General features: G+C 41.7%; 1 protein-coding gene across 3 annotated transcripts in view; it reads left to right on the top strand.

Annotated features, from left to right (window-relative positions):
• Positions 1 to 19,193, top strand: part of arap2 (ArfGAP with RhoGAP domain, ankyrin repeat and PH domain 2) — a 76,197-nt gene extending 57,004 nt beyond the window's left edge. Inside the window, exons 19-33 of one of the 3 annotated variants that reach the window (XM_083678837.1) lie at positions 225 to 288; positions 485 to 648; positions 943 to 1,155; positions 1,432 to 1,537; positions 4,332 to 4,479; positions 5,545 to 5,622; positions 8,381 to 8,455; positions 9,141 to 9,258; positions 10,759 to 10,887; positions 12,089 to 12,222; positions 13,119 to 13,201; positions 14,993 to 15,028; positions 15,815 to 15,878; positions 17,263 to 17,391; positions 17,637 to 19,193. In XM_083678837.1, coding sequence (XP_083534963.1) covers positions 225 to 288; positions 485 to 648; positions 943 to 1,155; positions 1,432 to 1,537; positions 4,332 to 4,479; positions 5,545 to 5,622; positions 8,381 to 8,455; positions 9,141 to 9,258; positions 10,759 to 10,887; positions 12,089 to 12,222; positions 13,119 to 13,201; positions 14,993 to 15,028; positions 15,815 to 15,878; positions 17,263 to 17,391; positions 17,637 to 17,981 — 1,886 coding nt within the window. In that variant the 3' untranslated portion in view covers positions 17,982 to 19,193. Of the gene's footprint in view, positions 1 to 224; positions 289 to 484; positions 649 to 942; positions 1,156 to 1,431; positions 1,538 to 4,331; positions 4,480 to 5,544; positions 5,623 to 8,380; positions 8,462 to 9,140; positions 9,259 to 10,758; positions 10,888 to 12,088; positions 12,223 to 13,118; positions 13,202 to 14,992; positions 15,029 to 15,814; positions 15,879 to 17,262; positions 17,392 to 17,636 lie in introns of all 3 variants that reach the window. The other 2 variants (XM_083678836.1, XM_083678835.1) reach the window with 2 other exon arrangements.
• Positions 19,194 to 19,840: the final 647 nt, after the last annotated feature.

Genomic DNA, 19,840 nt, shown 5'->3' with positions numbered 1-19,840 from the left:
TTGTTACATAGCTATACACAACTGTACTGTATGTACTGTATAACAGTCACTCTCTTGTGCTCTTGGTCTCTAGCTCATCATTAGGGTGGTACTGGAAATGTTAATACCATCACAATGGTATACTGTACATTACTAATGATATACTGTAGGCCTACTTTGTTTCAGTTGAGAGCATACATTTTTATTAAAATGCCATTAATACATTTTGATGTAATTTTTCTCAGCTGTTTCCACCCATGCAGAAGGTGAGGATAGGATCCAAGTGCTGCTAATGGTGGAAAGCGGAAGGTACAGCATGTTTATCTGTGGATTGCTCACATCCAACCTGGTCTGGTGGGACAACTACTTTGTGCAATGTGTTGACTCTCTTAGAATTTGTGCTTTTTAAATGTATTGTACATGTTATTGCATGCACGTTAAGAGGGTACTGTTATTCATGAATTTGTATCCATGATATGTTAATGACCTGTCTTCTCTCTCACAGAACTGTGTACATCCATGGTTTCAACAAAGTGGACTTTGCCTTGTGGCACTCTGCGATCCGATTGGCTGCTGGCACCGACGGCAAGGCACTAGGCAACCAGCAGCTCAGTAAAAATGGTGTCCCCATCATTGTGGACAGCTGCATTGCTTTTGTTATCCAGTATGGTGAGTGTCCAAGTAATCCACAACACCTGTTAGACACCCGTTGCATCCATAGCAACTACAGAAGTATGATACAGCAGATATCACTACAGTGCATGTTTTTGGCTGTCAGACTGTTTCTGCATTAAACAACACCACAATACATGGAGCCTTGCCAAACAGGACATCACAAAGGATTAGGCTATAGCAGCAGAGGATTTGACTCTCTCTCTCTCCAACCTTCCCTCCCATCCCTCTTCCTCTATCTACCCCCCCCCCCCCCCCCACACACACACACACACACACACACATACACAGGTCTGTGCCATGAGGGGATCTACCAGAGGACGGGAGACCCTGTCCGTGTCGGCCTGCTCCTGGAGGAGTTCCAGAGGGACGCCCGCAACGTCAAGTTGAGGGTGCAGGAGCACCAGCTGGAGGATGTCACTGACACTCTCAAGAGCTTCTTGTCCCAGGCCGAGGACGCACTCCTAGCCAAAGAGCTCTATCCCTACTGGGTGTCTGTACTGGGTCTGTGGCATAAACTAAATTAGAGTCTCTACATAACATACTGATATTGGATCTTAACTTAGAGTCTTCCTGGTTATCTGTTTTCCGTCAGAATGCCTGTCATACCTTATGATAGGGGAAACACTGCGTCACGATATCATATTTGACAATCCACTTCAACTCTCTTTATGTGCTTTTTGTGAGTCTGTGGGTGTGTGTTTTAAATGGTGAGTTCTGTCCGTAAAGTAGACTCTTCCGGTATAGATTTTTCATGATGTATTTTCTTGGCATTCTTAGATGAGGAGGATGAGAAGCAAAGAGTGGAGAAGTATTCAACGTTTATCCAGAGTTTGCCCAAGATCAATAGGTCCACCCTGGCAGCCTTACTGCAGCATCTGTTCAGGTAAGAGCCCAAGACCCTCCGGTCAATGCCGACCTCACACTGCTAATCTCACAGTTATTAGTTTGCTGCAGATGGAGCTGTTGGAGTACTTCACAAACAAACAAACAATAACAAGGACTCAGAAATGTGGAGGTCAAGTATTTTGCCTAAAAAGGTGAGCATGGATAGAAACTTTCGATGAAAGTCACAATATATGTGTTTCACACACATACACACACACACACACACACACACACACACACAACAACAACAACAATAACAACAACAACAACAACAACACAATGACAATGTAAAAATATCTGTGGGTGGCGGTGACACAACAACACAGACCAAGGGCACGTTGGCATAACGATGCCACCTGTTCTCAGCGACACTTCTAACCCACCCTTCCTTGCCCAGAGATTGGACTCACTCTATCTATTCATATCACCATACTTTGCACCTCCCCTGGTGCGTATTCCTTATTCTGTGTCTCTTACTTAATTGCATTCAGCTCGCGACACAGAACAAATAATTGCTTGTATATTAAAGACTGAGATACCTTATTTCTAGACTACTAGTACATGTTAGATTATATTGGACAATAATACTAGCATAGTTCTACATACTTTTTCATTAGATAGATAGATAGATAGATAGATAGATAGATAGATAGATAGATAGATAGATAGATAGATAGATAGATAGATAGGTACTTTATTGATCCCTGAGGGGAAATTAAGGCGTTACAGCAGCTCACACCACAAACAACAACTAAATAAAGTGACAATAGAATAATAAAATAAAATAGACATCTGAAACATTATATACAGTAAGAACCGTCCAGTGTTATTTAACATCCCCCAGCCTTCCTGGTACGGAGTTTCCCCAGTTCTCTCTTCACTTGAGCCGTACTGATGAGGACACCGGACCGGGGGGTGGTGGGGGGGTCGTTGGCTGTGGCAGTGGTGTCGGGGGCAGAATGATTGGGGGGTGCTGAAGAGTTGTGAAGTGAGGAAATGGTGGGGCTGGAGGAGGAGGGGAAAGGAGGGGAGGTGTGAATGGAGTCAGGGGGGCTTGACAGGGAGAGGGAAGGAAGTGGGTACTGGATGGGACAAAGGGGTAGGTGAGAGGTGTGAATGGGTCCAGACAGGGCAGGGGGAGGGGAGGGGGCTGGTCCGGTAGCTGAGCAGGGCTGGAGGAGCTGGGGGGAGGAGAAGGAGAAGGAGAACGGAGTGGAGAGTCGTTGGTGGAGCTGGGGGGAGGGAGACAATGTGCTCCTGAGTCAAACCTGTTGAAGAACTGGTTCAACTCGTTGGCCCTGTCCAGATCTCCAGGCTCTTGCGGGTCGTTAGTCTGCTTGTAGCCAGTGATCTTCCTCATGCTGCTCCACACCTCTCTTGTATTGTTGTCCTGCAGGCTGTCCTCCATCTTCCGCCTGTAGGTGTCCCTGCTCTCCTTCAGCTTCTCCTTGAGCTTCTTTTGTACCCGCTTCAGTTCTTCCTTGTCACCAGACCTGAAGCCTCTCTTCTTGTCGTTGAGGAGGGCCTTTAGGTCACTTGTAATCCAAGTCTTGTTGTTGGGAAAGCACCGCACCCTCCTAGTATGTACGGTGTTCTCCACACAGAAGTTAAAGTAGTCAGAGATGCAATGTGAAAGATCATCAATGTCTTCTCCATGTGACTCACAGAGAACTTCCCAGTCCATTGTCTTAAAAGCCTCATCAGCCTCCTGTGTCCATCTCCTCACAGTCCTAGTGGTCACAGAGTGCCGCTGGACTAGAGGATATATGCGTCCACAACAATAACATGTGAGAACTCACGTGGCAAATAATATGGGCGAAGTCCCACGGCCAAAGGTTTGATGTCTGGACTATAGACACTTTCCTTCACGTGAATATGGCCATCTCTTGTTGACAAATACAGCAACTCCTCTGCCTTGCTTTTTGCCGCACTGATGGTGAATCCTGTCCACTTGCACTGTCTGAAAGCCTTTGATGGTGGTGTTTGCATTGGGAATAACCTCCTGTAGCCATGTCTCCGTAAAACGCATAAGATTGCATTCATGGTATTCCCTCTGATCTCTCGCCAGTGCCGTAAGCTCCTCCATCTTAATGCCCAGAGATCTCACGTTGCCCATGATGATAGAAGGAAGATACAGTTTATATCTCCTTTTCTTCATCCGTCTCTTCAGCCCCACTCTGCTTCCCCGGTCCTTATTTCCGCAGGTACAGTGGGCCGCACACCGACAACCATTGCCAGCTGAGCCAAAGCGATCAGCTGTTCTTGAAAGTAAACAATAGCGGTCTCGCAGCACGCAAATCCACCAGGAATAAAAACAGTCCCCATGAGTAGTAAAACGGTGAAAAAGTAAATAAAAAGTTCAGTGTCCATGGTTATTTTGGTTAGATTTCTATGCCGGTTTTAACAAACAGTATAAAAACTGCTATAAACTACTATAAATAACTAAAAAAGACGGAGTTGCTGAAACAGACAGCCAGCTCTACCGGCACCTTCGAGGATATGATTATTACAAATCAGTGCTGATTTTACTGCAGTAGCATTGAAATATGTCTTGATGACATATTGATGTCTTTTTGATGTCTTTTTTACTGATGCTTACATTGCACACGTTTCCCTCCCAAAGCCACAGTGATTGTCTTTGATAAGTCTGAATATTATGGTAATGATGCAGATTGTTGTGCACTTACATGTATGGGCATGTGTGTATGGTACGCAGGTTTTTGTGTATGCGTGTAAGAGAGAGAGAGAGAGAGAGAGAGAGAACACTGATCAATAAACCTCTTTCTTTCTAGCATCCAGCGATGCTCCCATATAAACCAGATGCAGACTCGTGACCTGGCCTGTGTGTTCTCATCCTGTCTGTTCCAAACTGAAGGACAGACGACACCTGAAATCAATGTCGTCGAGGACCTCATCAACAACTATGTTGAACTGTTTCATGTGAGTCCCATCACAAACTTGCTAAACAGATAATAGTTTCCTTCCATGCCTTTCTTGAACAATTGATGGTGCTACATTGTATAACAAATCAAGTGTTGTATATGGAACTTTTCTTTTTCATCGCCTTGTATCACCAGGGGAACGTTATTAGTGTCTCACCTGAATCACACAATAGCCTCAACTCGCTAATGAAAGGAGGGAGGGGGAATGATATCAGTGTAGCACTTGGAGCTCTGCCGTACTAATGGGATTTGGAGCGGCGGGGAATGCTCATTCCCTCGGCATGCCTGGCTTCCTCTTGTTCCATCCTAGAGGAAAAGTATTCACTCCAAATCAGTTTGGGATGCCATCGTTTGCATGACAAATAGCCATTAAGCTGAACCAATGAGGGTGAATTCCAGTATATACACACACTGTGACATAAAACGAGTGAGACGTTCGCTAATTAAAGTGGCATTTTTGTGCCGGATGCCGTTGACTGGGCCTTTATCAGGCCCAAACACACACGCTGAGTGTGTGTGTCTGTGTGTGTGTGTGTGTGTGTGTGTGTTTTCTCCCCCAATCTTCTTTGCAATGCATAGCCCTGACAAAGCAAATTGTTCTCTGAAAATGATAGGAAAAAGTTGGAATAATAAATGTAATTTTCCCACCCCAGAGCTTTGTAAAGAAAGTATGCGAACCCATTTATTCAGTTGGTACTGAGCCACGTCAAACAATCAGGCTGAACTTCCCACTTCTAAATTAGTTTAGGAGACTTGAGGAAGCATGAGAAGAACGACCTAATTCTACACTTTTGAGTGACACACCATTGCCACAGCCTCACCCAGTTAGCCTTTTAAGGGCTGAATTTACTGGCTAGAACTATGATTTTCCATTGTCTGTTCTGATCCATTCTAGTCATACCTCCACATTATCTAAATGTCATTTATTGATATGCACCATAGTCATATTTTTCTTCACGTACAGTAAGTTTTTACAGGTACAGTAATTGGACAGGGTTGATGTGAATTATCAGACATTGCTATTGTGTGTATTCATGTGTGTATTGTTGGTTGCTTCACACAGGTCAATGAGGAACAAGTGAAGCAGATGGAGAGAGAGAACCGTTTCATCACCCGCTGGAATGACAAGAAAGACACCACAGTAGGTCAACCTGTTTAACTGCACTCACGAACACAGCCAGCACTTCAGATTGGTCTTCTGCATGTGTGTCCCCATACACAAGGGCCTCTTTGGTCATAAATTAATTAGAACTGTCTTACTGTTGTTCTGGATGGAATCAGGGAGGGTGGGTGATGAGGGTTTGAATCAGGGAGGGTGGGTGATGAGGGTTTGAATCAGGGAGGGTGGGTGATGAGGGTTTGTTGTGCCTGTTAACCTTTATGGCTACTACTTGCTCTGATGCTCTGATGCCAGTGCTGCAAGAAACTACTTGTTCAGATAACCTGAAAAACTACATTAATCATCCACCTCTGCTGTTACTGAAGTGTGTTGTTTTCTCCTCTCCCTCTCCTGAAGTGAACTTGGAGAGGCTTTCAGAATAAATCTCGTCATGTGGAGTAAAAGGTTAATACTACTGCAGGTCAATCCTATTATAAACCTGTGGCTGGAAGAAAATTGGGACAAAAAAAAAGAAAAACAATAGAGAGAAAGAAATCAGTTTCACACTCAAAGTGGAGGTTTTAGTAACTTGGAAACGGGAGCGGGAGCACAGGAAAGAGAAAACAGAGGTGTCAGGTATTCAATTTAAATGTAGCAAGACTAGGCCTTTCAGGAGAGAAAAGCTCCACCATGTGACATTTTATTAGGCCCTCGTTAGCACTTGTTGTGTGTAGCATGATTAGCAAAGCTGAGCACTGTGTGTGCCTGTGAGTTAGCCCCCTCGCTCTGCAGCTGTACTCACACAATACCCCTATCCACACACACACACGCACACGCACACGCACACACACACGCACACAAACACAGAAACCATAATCACCTGTGTTTCATTACCTCTCCCACCTGCCAGCTTTGGACAAAGGCCCACCTGCCCCTCTCACTGTTGTTGGTAAAGCTGTTTAGAACTGTTTTCACCCTCCCTCTCTTACTTTCCATTCTTTTCCCCAAGGTGTCCAAAGCAATTTGAGTTGGAGGGAATTAGCGAGAAAACAAGCACCAGTGCTTTTTCTTTTTCTTTCTTTCTCATTCACTCGTTACTGGCTTGGGTAACTTAATAAAGATGAGCAGCCTTTGGAGGGAGTCCAAACAGTAGAGCGAAGAAATTGGACAACGCCCATCATGCCTCTGACATTCTCGCAATTACAGCTTACACTACATTGGTTTGGAGGACTGTCATTTCTGTGGTGTTTTTGAGCCACTGGAATCAGGAGTGTGTTCTGCTGCCCACTCATTATGTCATAATTCTCTCTCCTAAAATCCACCATTGAAAACCTGTCCCTGCACTAACAGTCCATACAGTACCTGAGAGAGATATTGTTAAGTGGATAAGAGTGACTGATTGATTTATTGCTGTGCCATAATACGAGACCCCGAACACATTTTGGCAGTAGGCCGATGTTGCTGTCCCCACCTGCTACAGTATACAGTATCCCTACCCTTCCCACTCTTTCCCATACCTCCCTGTTCTTTGCCTCTGTCACACCCATTACCAGCTTGCTCTACCTCTTCCTCAGTGTTCTCTCCTCTCTGTGTTGAGCAACAGCTGAATGGAGCCTTGATTGTTCTTTGTCTGTGGGCTGTAATCTCTCAGTCGGAGTAAAACAGGGCTAGGGTGGATGCTGAGCAGCATACACAAGCACACACAAACAAGCACACACACAAAACACGTAGCAGAGGTCTACCTGTTCTCTGTCCCTCACTTATCCAGACAAAAATGTCAAAGTTCAACCTTAGCTTCCAGTTCTGTGTGCCGTTGTCATGGATATTTCTTAGTTCCTCTGATCATGTCGACAAGGATAACCCTTACAGTACAACATAATTTTCACATCCTTACTATTGTTGAAAACAAAAGTGGAAGGATGTTGTTGTTAGTTTCAGTATTATGTTGTTTCTTAAGAGACAGAGGGTTGGTTGTGACCTTCAGCTTTCAGAAAGAACCTTTTTCTACTATTTTGTGAGAGAAAGATGGATAGAGCGAGGATAAAGAGAAATATGACTTGCTGTAATGACATACTGTGTCCAATAGCCCCCTTATGTTGCTTTATAATGCCAGGGCGAGGTTGAGATGGAAATGTAAAAAATGTCAGATGAATTCTTGCCTAGCTTCTCAAGGTTCTTGTCCTGGTCCCAACCTGCCGCGTGGCTGTGTGTGTGTGTGTGTGTGTGTGTGTGTGTGTGTGTGTGTGTGTGTGTGTGTGTGTGTGTGTGTGTGTGTGTGTGTGTGTGTGTGTGTGTGTGTGTGTGTGTGTGTGTGTGTGTGTGTGTGTGTGTGTGTGTGTGTGTGTGTGTGTGTGTGTGTGTGTGTGTTTGTGTGTGACACTCTCAATGCTGAAGAGCGGTCTTTATTCTCAAAGATTGAGGCTACGTCTCAATGTTGAAATTAAGTTATTTTATAGGGAGATTATTTTAAAGGATTATATTCTAAACTGTGAGTGAACAATTGATTAGGATATTATGAAGTTTGGTAGAGCTTACGATTGTCTTCTTACCTGCCCTTCCACCTTCCTGACATCATCTGGCTTTGCTCCCTTCATTTTGCCAAAAATCCCATAAATTATAAGCACTAGATTTAGTTTGTCTGCAGTTCAGAACATGAACTACTTTCCACAAATCCTCTAATGCTTCGCTCAGTTCTCTCCATGTAGGCCCATGCCACACTGAGGTGGGCATTTAGAACACAAGCCAATTAATCCTGGTGTTGTTTTTTTCTCCTGATTTCTCTCTCTCTCACTCTCTGTAGTTCTCTCCAGCTGGGGACTTGATCTTCGAGGTGTACCTGGATAAGAGGGCACCAGAAAACTGCTGCTTAATCAAGGTAGAGGTGTGTGTATGTTTGTATGGGTGTTCGATGAGGTCTGGAGGAGAGAGGGTGAGAAAGAGACAGGGAGGGAAGGAGTGAAATGAAAGGGAGCGGGATAGAGGGAGTAGAAGGAGAGGCAGTGGAGAGGTGGAGGGGGTGATAGAATAGGGCCGAGACATTGGTGGTTAAACCTGATGGGATTACTGCCGCTGAAATAAATCAAAAGCTAGCTAATCAAAGAAATGTCTGATTTAATTGTGTGAGTAATTGTGTTTTATCAGCGGCGCTGGTAAGCTGCAGGTAATGGACTTATTTTGCAGGTGTGGAACAGCAGTGGGGTGGAGAGGGGGGTTAGAGGGGCTGTTCAGTGACTCAGAGCGACATTAACACTCCCCTCACTCTCTGGAGTAAGACAGCTGGCCTTTCTTTTCTTTTCCCGCTAACCAATTACTTTGGAATTTGTCTCAGACCTTGACTATGTGCAGTCTTTGTATTCTCTACTGCAAACAATGACTAATAAAAGGTATTGACAGAAAGCGCCTTTTTTGCTTACATGCACACACACACTTAGCACATTAGAAAGTTCAACAGTTGTTAAATTTGTGCTGGACAAGAATAAAAGCTTGCACACCTTTAAGCTCCCCAAAACTAGGGTTTGACATCACATCTCTAAGACATCAATGTGGTTATGTTGCATTAGGTGTCGCCCACCATGCGGTCAGATGAGCTTGCAGACGCAACACTCAGCATGAGGAATGTGGTCATGAATGCTGACGACCTGTGGACCATATTTGAGGTCATCGAGAACGGAGAACTGGGTACGTGAACACAAACGTTCTTCCTTTGAAGGGACACATGAATATTTCATGTGCTGAGTTGGGACACATTGTTTCTAGTTTCACCTGGTACATCTGGTAGAAAACATTATTTAGTTTTTCAGATGGTTCACAGGGAAATAAGTGGGCTACAGCTACACATTTTATTTTATTACTATTATTTTAGTTATAGCTCCTACAGTTCATGCTAGCCATAGCTTTTGCTCCAAACTTCTATAATAACCGCACGGTCATCTGTACAATCAGTGATTGATGTACAGAAGCCGGTGTTTGAAGGACCATTCTCATTCAGGGCACATACAAGGAGCATACTTCCCTCATCTCAGGGCCGCATTATGCTATCTCTGTAATGAACTAGTGTCCGTGGATGTAGGAGCATACTGAGAAATTAGCCCTGCCTCTGTCGTTGATGATATGCCCATTAATTAATCATCATCATATGCTATAAATTACCATCATCCCCTTGCATGACAGACTCAGGGAACTGACCCACCTCTTGATATTAATATGCAAAGATAGCACCTCTGTTATAGATACCTTCATTTTTTCATTTCATGGGAGTTGTGCATGGAACAAAAATTACAGTACTATAGTTTTGGTGTGAAGTTGCTTCGCTGGTATCGCTGTACACTTTTTACCAGTTCATGGAGAGTTTGCGTCACATGTTGTTGTGTTCCCCAAAGTTACAGAGGACAGGCTGTCCTCTTCTAAAAATGTCGGTGTGTTGAATACTGAATATATTTGGTGATGGTTCAGCATTTTACAGTGCTAGAGACAACATGTTTTCTGTGGAATAAACATTAAAGTTCCTCTAAAGGTGCTGTTGTGACAGTTTGTGCTCATGGCTGAAGAGCAAGAAGAGAAAGTAGAAGCTAATTAGACATTTGGAGGATAACTATAGATAAACACTGTTATCGTTGGTAATAGGCTGGAAGGGACACTAATATTTGGTGGATAATGATTAAACTAATTCCTTGGCCTGAGTCTGCATAGATCCCTGAGAAAGATAAGACCAGTGTTATGAATAAGTTATGCAGCTGCTATTTTTTGTTTCCCTTGGATATAAAAAATGATTAACATGGTGTGTAGTGATTGATACAATAGAGGGAGGCGGGGGTGGTGTACAAGTGATTTTTGCTGATAGCATGTACCGTATTACCCTGTTAACAAATTAGGGTGAGATAATAGGTCTATTTTGCACATGAGTGTGTTTTCTAATCATGTTCAGATTTGCAGAGGATAATTGCAAATTTGAACTACACAATTATAAAAGTGGGGAGAAAAAACAACAACCTATTGGTAATGGATTTTCTGATATGATTTCCTGATGGCATTTAAGACAATTATACTGTAGTTCAGTGACTTGAAGATGAAATCTTTTTTTTGGAACTGCAACGGTCAATATTGTTAAAACGTCATGCTAAATGTTTCCATTGCAGACATAACAAACGTATTTGTTTTTCTTTTTTGTCTTTTTAACAGAGCGTCCTTTGCACTACAAAGAGAAGGTTCTGGAACAGGTGCTCGAGTGGTGCACTCTAGATGACCCAAGCTCTGCCTTCCTGGTCATAAAGACATTTGGAGAAGCCAAAACGGCGGAGGATGTCCCAGGTACTGTAGGCACCTGAATCCATTGCATCATACCTAACCTTGTAGAGACCAGGCTTTCCCTAGTTTGGAAAGCCTAGGGAAATTCGAGGCAGAAGTTCATTAGCAAGGGGTGGAAAAAATAACACCAATTCCAATTGATTGGCTGACACTGACTAATTTGCTCTTTTCAAAAGAGAATGAAAAAGGGAAGAGGGTTATTGTTCTAGAAATATCACTTATGCTCAAAGTCAATCAAAATGAACTGAAAATGAATGAATCAACTCTCGCAACCTCTCATAGCCAACGTTCCAAGCATGATCGTCGAATCAAAAATTAGAAAAAAATAACTACAAACAAAGTATGAGAATAACAGGATTTGGAGGTATAGCTATGCGAGACAACATCATGCCTAATATATCTTATATCAGATATATCATATCATCTCCTGTACCCCAGACTTTCCCATCGACAAAGGCACTGATTGTTGTATGACTATCTGCAGTATGGACACACTCCCTAGACGTTTCCTGATGCTGTACTGTAGACCTTTATGAAGTTTCACTGAATGAAAGATTGACCTGCTCTCAAAAGAACATCTTTTAATCATTAAATCCATTCAGAACCAAATAAGTGCTGGCAAACCCCTACCAAATGACAATATTGATAAATAAAAATATTGTTCCCAAAACTACAAACGTTGTCAATGGAACATAATCCACAAATCTACTGCGGCATAGGAATATCATAAAAGGTGATTTAACTGTAACAATATTGTTATTAAATCACGGCTTCGAACCTCTGTAAATCACAATGCTTGTTTTCATCAACCCATTATAGAGTATAATAGATTTTTACAGGAAAACGTTTGATGATACATCCCAGATTGATTCATTGAATTAATGTATTTGTCTCACTTTTTCAAGCAATTAGAAACATCAGTTATGTGATAAATGAAAAAAGACTGTGTGATGTATAATGGGTTATTATTGTACTATATTATATGTACTGTAAAGAATAACCTTTGCCCAAAATGATTCATTACCTCATTGCAAATAAACATTGATACATGCTGAACACATATCACTCTCTTCCATCTAATCCTAATCCTAATCCAGTACAAATCAAGTACAAACACATTTTATGTCTTTGTTGATATCCTTGAGTCTCATATTTCAGTGGTTGGGAATGATATGCTGATGAACTGCTTTATGTTTCACATTAGACCACAAACAGTTTATGAAAGGGGAACCATTGAAGTTCAAGGATGGATTCTCCAAGCTGCTTTCAGGCCATAAATTCCAGGACAGATATGTTGTTCTTCGGGATCAGAAGCTGATACTGTACAAAGACATAAAAGTGGGTGCACTTTTTCTGTTTATGCCATTAGTATGTTTCTACAGTACACAGTGTGTGTACTTTGTGTTAGAGTTTGAAACAGACCTGAAAATTCAAGACCAACCCTGGCCCGTTGAGATGAGGCCCAGCCAGAGCCCGACATCGAAGACATTGTTATGAGCCCAAGCCCGAAAAAAGCCTGAATTCTAGAAAACGTTTTCCACTTGCAATTAGTCTCCTCACTCACCAAAAGGAAGCAGCCCCCACTTTACTTTTTAATTTGGAAAATGGAACTGTCTCCATCCTCTAAATGAGAAGTGTTCATTGTGTGAATCACCCTGAGCTTGATTGGCTTTGTTAGAACACAGCATGTACAGTCCTGCATGCAGGACCAGCATCCCTGGAGGCCCCTTCTGAGCGTGTCGCTCCAGTTGAGACATGGTTTTGTAAAGGAGTGTGAAGATGTGTTAATAATTGATGGAGGTGGATGGATTGTGGCATGCAGAGGGGAGGAAGGAAGGGGTGAGGATGCATTGAATGAAGGCTATTGTTTGCCTTATCTAGTGTAATATCAGACTGTGCAATGTGGCTAATTATGGCACAAAGGAGGTAGAAATTAGCAGTGTATCTGAAATGTACTTGATATTTGTTTATTTTTTACATTCTCTCTGTCGATGAGCATAAGGGTTGTTGGGGTTGTTGGGGTGATGGTTGGTGTCGGGGACAAAAGTAGTGTCTGTCATTTGTTCTCTGGTAGTGATCCTGGTCCTCTGTGTGTGAACAAGGTTGTAAAGAAAAAAATATGTGTGTGAATCTGTCTAATATGAACTGTTTGCCAAATGCTTTTCATTTGGACCTCATCTCAACTGTTACTTGATGTATTAATATGTACTACCATGTCAACATCTCTTTCTCAGAGCACTAAGCCAGAGAGAGATGTTCTGCTGAAGTCGGTGAAGTGTTACCTGGGTCTGAAGAAAAAGCTAAAATCACCAACCAGGTAAGACAGTACATATCTCATAGTCATAAACCCATTTTATGATCTCAATAACACAACTTTTTGTAGATATTTTTAAATCTGTTATTAAGATGAATCATTTAATTGTTTTGCATTAGTGCCTATCCTCTTCAGTTTGTTGTTTTGTCTCTCACTGTGAGTGTTCTTCTTCTCTAAAGATGTATCACCCCGTCGCTTTGCTCCAAGAGCCTTGACCATTCAAGCCATTCAAACCACTCCTAACACGCTCTTATTTTTCACAATAATGAAATTGATTAAATGTAATTGTGCGTTAACTAATACAAATTATTGGCCCTGCTTCTCGAAATAGGAAATATTGCTGTCAGTTTATTTAATTTTAATAATGTTGTATTATGATAATTTATGACTCATGTCAAGCCAGCTGCATTTTTGTTGGTTGAAGGAGAAGAAAAAACGAAGAAGCCTATCGAAGTGTTTCAAAGTACCCAATTATAATTTCTCATAATTTTCTCCATCTATTGAATTAGAGTCAGAGGAAAGTGTGAAAATTAGTCTACAAAGTGATCGCCTGTGCTTTTCAGTCCAGGAGGATCAGAATAAGTCCTAATTCATACTATCCGCAAAATATGAATGAGCGTTGCTGCAAATAAGATCGGTCCCTTTATAATCAATTAATGTGTTCATACCACCCATGTCCGTAGTGAAAGATTTATGAGCGTCCATGGCTCTGCAGTGACATCAACTGCTTTGTTTCTATTTCATACGCTGCATGCAGGCAAGTCACACCCATACTGTACATGTATCACCTCAATGGTCCAAATAATTCTTATTTTTTCCTGTTAAATCAAAACAACTACAAGTGTGTATGAGACACAACAGGAGATTGAGAAACAGAGAACGATTCTTCACATGAATCCTTTCATCAACATTTTATAGAAGATACCATCAGGAAGGACATCACCAGAATTATAAATGTTGCAGATAAGCTCTTCCAATTTATTTGTTTAATTCTATAGGCCGAAATCAAATATGCAGCTCTTAGCAGTTCAACTTAAGTCAATGGATCTGAAGTTAAATAGCAAAAAGTGAAAGAGAAAAGTGACCCCTCCATTCCGATTGTTTCTTGTTGGTTTTTATATTTTATCACTGTGATGTCCATGTCTGAATAGTTTTCTGAGCCGCTCACTCGCATCACAAGATGTGTGTGTGTGTGTGTGTGTGTGTGTGTGTGTGTGTCTGTGTCTGTGTCTGTGTTTGTGTTTGTGTTTGTGTCTGTGTCTGTGTCTGTGTATGTCTGTCCCTCTGTGTTTGTGTGTGTGTGTGTGTGTGTGTGTGTGTGTGTGTGTGTGTGTGTGTGTGTGTGTGTGAAAGAGCACAAACCTTTTCCTCTGTGAGACACTCCTTCAAACTAAAGAATGCTTAACGCTGTGTACCCAGTGTACACCTTGACTCAGAACATGATGAGGTGTCCATATGCATAAACATGAGAGCTAAAAATAATGATTAACATATTCTGATGTTTGTCAGAACTGCAATTACAACCTGGTCCTACCTACATGTTGAGGACAAATATCACGATGAATGCAAACAGAACGTATAGACGTTTGGCTGTTGCAGTACGTAAATGTCTAGGTGGTTTGGTACTTTTAAATTCATGTGGTCTTTCTCAAAAAAAGAATTTGAACCCTATGAAACTTTGCAGAAAAAGCTAAAAATGTGTGCACAGGGATATTGCAACTTTTGATCACATTGTGGGTCACCACCAGTTCTCAGAAACACAAAGTTTACCATGTTCTGTCTTTCCCTTAATAGCTGGGGCTTCACGGTCTACACTGACAAACAGCAGTGGTGAGTGCTTTTCAGTGGATATCCAATTCAATAATTGATTACCTTCTAGCCCCCAAAACTCTTTATATCAGAGCCTGACAGAGAAAAATAAGAGGTCAAGAGTGAATGATTCACCCACAAGTTGAGATGGTGAGATGAATAAGTTGTAAATTAAGAGAACCTTTTGCCCCCACTCCCACATAACTGGTGTATGATTGATGATGGATATTCCCTGGTGGACATTGACTGAGAGATATCTATTCTGTGCTTTATTTCTCCTCTCATTGTTTCTGGCTTCAGTTAGAAGTTGCCTACCCCAACCTTAAGAATGAGGCTGATTACATAATATCTGACCCTGTATCAGTGGCCGTTTTTAAACCTGTCACTTGCATCAGACTTCTGTCATCTGACCACAAAGATCAGAATACAGTACATTCTGATCATGAACATAAGTGTCTACTGTACACCTGCCCTTTCGATGCGTCCCATATCTGCCCCCTTTACCCACATTGTATTAGGATTTCCTCTCACGTTATTTAAATAGGTATAGTCTTGGATTTGTTGTTGCATTTATTTATCAATGCCAAACGTTTTTCTTACACAAGAGACTTGTGTTAACAGCGTTAACAGTTACACTGCTTTCGGTCTATTAGGCTAACATTGGAACATAGTCTAGTCATATTTCATGAAAGGAAATATAGGCTGTGTGGCAACAATGTTCATATAGGCCAGATTCAAGTGACAGGTGTAACAAGGCCCAGTGTTTAGGGGCAACCTCTATCTACTCTGTGTTTCTGATCACCACAGGCACTTCTGCTGTGAGGGAAAGCAGGCTCAGATCGACTGGGTGACTGACATAATCAGAATGAAGGTGAGTGAGCTTGTCTATGGCTTTGCACCAAGAGTTTGGACACTCTTTGGAGTTTTGGTAGAAATTACATTAATACACATTAAGAACACAACATTGTTTTTCTCCTTTCACTACCTTATGTGGATGAAAAATGGTTTGATTACCACACAGAAATGTTCTTTTACAAACTGTATGTTCAAACAAATTGTATTTTCCCCCAAATCATCCATTTCTATTGTAGCAAAGGGTACCAAAACGCATAAATACGGAAAGTGCTGTAAAGTTTTCGAGGCCACTCAGTGATAACATAAATCACATTATGTGGAAAAGTCTCTTAGCTGCTAAAATAAGGTCACAGAGACTGTAACAATCACATTGGTGTACTTAGCCTGCAGATACATTTAAGTGTTGTTACTGTCAGTGGCTGACACAGCACATATACCATAAATAATGCAAGCCAAAGCAAACACAAGGAGAAAAGCTACAGATGTTTCAGACACTCTCTCTCTCTCTCCCAGTATTTTCTTCATTGAGATACTTTGTATTCTGTTTTGATGTTTGAAGAAAGACAACAGGGAAAGATACAGACATATTCTTATAATTGTGTAAAATGTAACATATTATCACATTTAATTTGTATTAGCTGTGTGCTCTACTATACTATACACTATACAGTACAACTGTATATCACCTATGATGGTTGTTCTTTATCACATAAACTTGTAAAACCTAATCAAGATATCGGATTGCCAGATTCTACATGACTAGAGGAGAGGGGAGAGGAGAGGGGAGAGGAGAGGGGAGAGGAGAGAGGGAGAAAGCCAGAATACTTCAATGCTCTCGATTTTCTTCCTCTTACCTGTTAGCAGGCATTGGCTAAGACAGTGTTTCCATGGCAACTGGCAAAGGAGGGCTTTTTTGGTGGGGGGAATACAGAAGTTACAAGTACATATTCCACCATGGATGAACCGAGGATGTGTCTAAGGGAGAAACGGTTCGCAGATCAGCAAGTAACCATGAAAAGGACAAGTCGTTAAAGTTGAGCAAGAGCGTGGTCGAGCTGTTCCACAGATCCCAGGGTCACAACCCTCTGAGTCGCAGTTTCTAAAGCAGGATGTTCTGAACAGTATCTGCCCTGTAAACATACAGCAGTCAGTGAGAGTTACTGGCAGTCAATTAGACAGTGAGTCTGCTATGGTGTGATCACTGTGTTGGTTATTGACCAGGAAGTTTACAAACAGTCTTTTGTAATGAGACGCTTTTCATTTATTTCTGAAAACTGTGTTTCTCGGAAAAGGGGTCTCATAGACGACAAAGCATGTCCATGAGAGTATCTACAATAATGTTTAACACCTAATACAATGGCGTGTGTCGTTCCTTTTTATGGCGTGTGTCGTTCCTGCAGCATGGAGGGGACCTGTGGGCAAAGAACAGCGAGCACAGAGGACCTGCAGTTCAGAAAACCTCCAGAGGGGGAGCTGTGTCAGCGGCTCACAGGAGTCCACAGGACACTCAACACAAAAGCAGCAAAGACGTGAGTCTGCACATCCCTATGTAATGAATTAAACTATAGATACAACAAACTGTTATTTCACATACTTAACACATAAGTTACCACAATTGCTTGGGATAAATGTAAATATGAGAGGGGATATCAAAGATAATTTCAAAAGTAAGAGTAGGAGGAAGCGTTTTTTTTTTAAAAAGTGGATGATATGATCAGTTGGGAAGGTGACAGTGGTTGAGATATCAATCTTTAATCTACCTCTCATCCCATAGCAGACGGACAGGAAGTTATCTCTAAACATCTGCATCGGAGATGTGAACACAAAGACTAGCGAAGACAGCCATGTCCAGCATAAGACCGCCCAACTAGATAACTGTCTTAAACTGAAGGACCACCTTGCGATCACAGAGGCTGGGCAGAGGAAGGTCTCTGTGGGGGTATGCCAAGCTCAGCGCTGCCCATCTCCACGCCTGGAGTCCAGGCCCCCTCAGACTGGTGGCAGGAGCCTAAACAGGAGGCCTGTGCTGGGGGGTGAGGGCCTGATGCCCTCTAACCTCCTCAATGAACTCAACTCAGTACTGAGCAAGATTGGCCACAATGCCAATGAGAACAGCTAAGGGAGAGTGTGAGACAGAGAGACGTCTTGAAAGAAACTCAAATAAATGGATAGCAAAGTAATATAGAGAGGAAGGGAGTTGTTTGGCTAGAGACAGATAAAAGACTGAGAATGAGACTTCAAAATAAAGTTAGAGGCACAGTGAGAGAAAGAGGGCAATTTTGAGTTTCAACAAGAGAAGTGCATACAGACGATGAGCAACTTCTTGAAAAGAAAGACAGAGACTCAGAAATAGAGAGGTAGACAAAAGTGGAGAACAGGTGCAGGAGCTGCTGAGGGTCATGCATACCTCAGGCTGACCAAAGCACTACAACAGTAATTTATAGTGCTCTATTTCAAATCTCAGGCCATTCCAGAACATTTCTAAACTGCCAGCTATGCTACTGTATGTATGAAATGTTGGTATTTTTGCTCCCCTCCAGGCAATCCACAGAATGATAATGGTTATTACTGTCGGTGTTAAGAAATATTTCTTCCAAAGGAATTTAACAATTGTGGTGTTGCCTAGTTAGTTGCCCATATCTCTTTCTCAATGTGTACAGTAGTTTGTATCATGTAATTTATTTACATAATGTACTGTATGTACTTGTGTCTTTGTGTATATATCAGTGCCAAGGCTTCAGCATGCGTCAAGCTAAAAATCTATCACCTCGAATAGATCCATTCCATTGAACCCAAAAATTATGAGAACAGATTGATTGTACAATACAATAGTATATTGTATTTTTTCACATTATACTATACTGTAGGTACTGTATATAGTTTTATATGAAAACAGATACCCATTTAAAAAGACTCCAAAAACCGCCTCCAACATATTTTAACATTGTTTTATTCATAGACTTCATCAAAGGGTAATTTATTGTCGTAAAATGTAAAAATAAACTCTAGACTCAAGTAATCCACTCTTATTGAATAGTGTATATTGTCACACAGGTTCACATGAAATATTCATCTAAACATTTTATTTTCATTATGCCTTGCGTACCAGCTTCTTGTCCATTTGTTCACTTATTGCATACTGTATGTTCAGAGTCTAAAATGTTCATATAATGAAATTGTTCTGGTAGTGTAAATACGTGTATTGTATTGGCCTGCAATTTTCTTACTTGATAATGCTGCAAATTAATTTCATTATGAACTTCATTATGTACAGTCGTCATTTCATTATATTTGCCTCATGCTTTTCATTTAAAGTATTATACCAAATGTGTTTTTGTACTGTATATCTGTTTTTTGTGTGTTTTAAAAACATTTTTGTCTGTCCGTAGCTGTTAGTTTTGAATCAAAATCACCTGTGTTTCACCAAAGGCTCTTTGTTTCATGTTTGTCAGTGCCATCAAACCAACAACACTCTGTCCTTTACACATTCAGCCGTGCCAGATGTCACTGTTTAGACTCAACAGCACTGGAGTGGAGGCCACGGTTAGATTGTATTGCTCTGGGGATGCCCCATGTCTGTCACCTGCACATGTCTCTCCCATCTCTCCCAGTCCTGCTGGCTCTGTGATTAGCATAGCACTCTCCACAACCCACCGTGGCGGCTCCAAGTGTATGAAGGTCACCATATGGTTGGAGAGAGCTAAGTGAATGATGCCGGTGAAGTGATTATTGTGTAATGAGTGAGTCATTATGAGCTCCACACTGACCTTGCCACTTGGCAGAGGTCACACTATATAGCTGTATGTGTGAGATTATATGTGGAGAGACTGGTTACCAGTTATTTCAGACTGATGGACATGAGCACTTGTACTCAGAGAGTTGAAATGGAATAGGGAGGCTGTGGCATCAGATCAAGGGAGAATTATGTTCAATTTGGTGTGATTCTGATATTGTTGAGTTTATTGATTAGTTTCTGAC

This window comes from Argentina silus (assembly GCF_951799395.1).
Source record: "Argentina silus genome assembly, chromosome: 1".
Taxonomy (NCBI): Eukaryota; Metazoa; Chordata; class Actinopteri; order Argentiniformes; family Argentinidae; genus Argentina; species Argentina silus.
This window is presented reverse-complemented; position numbering and strand designations above follow the sequence as displayed.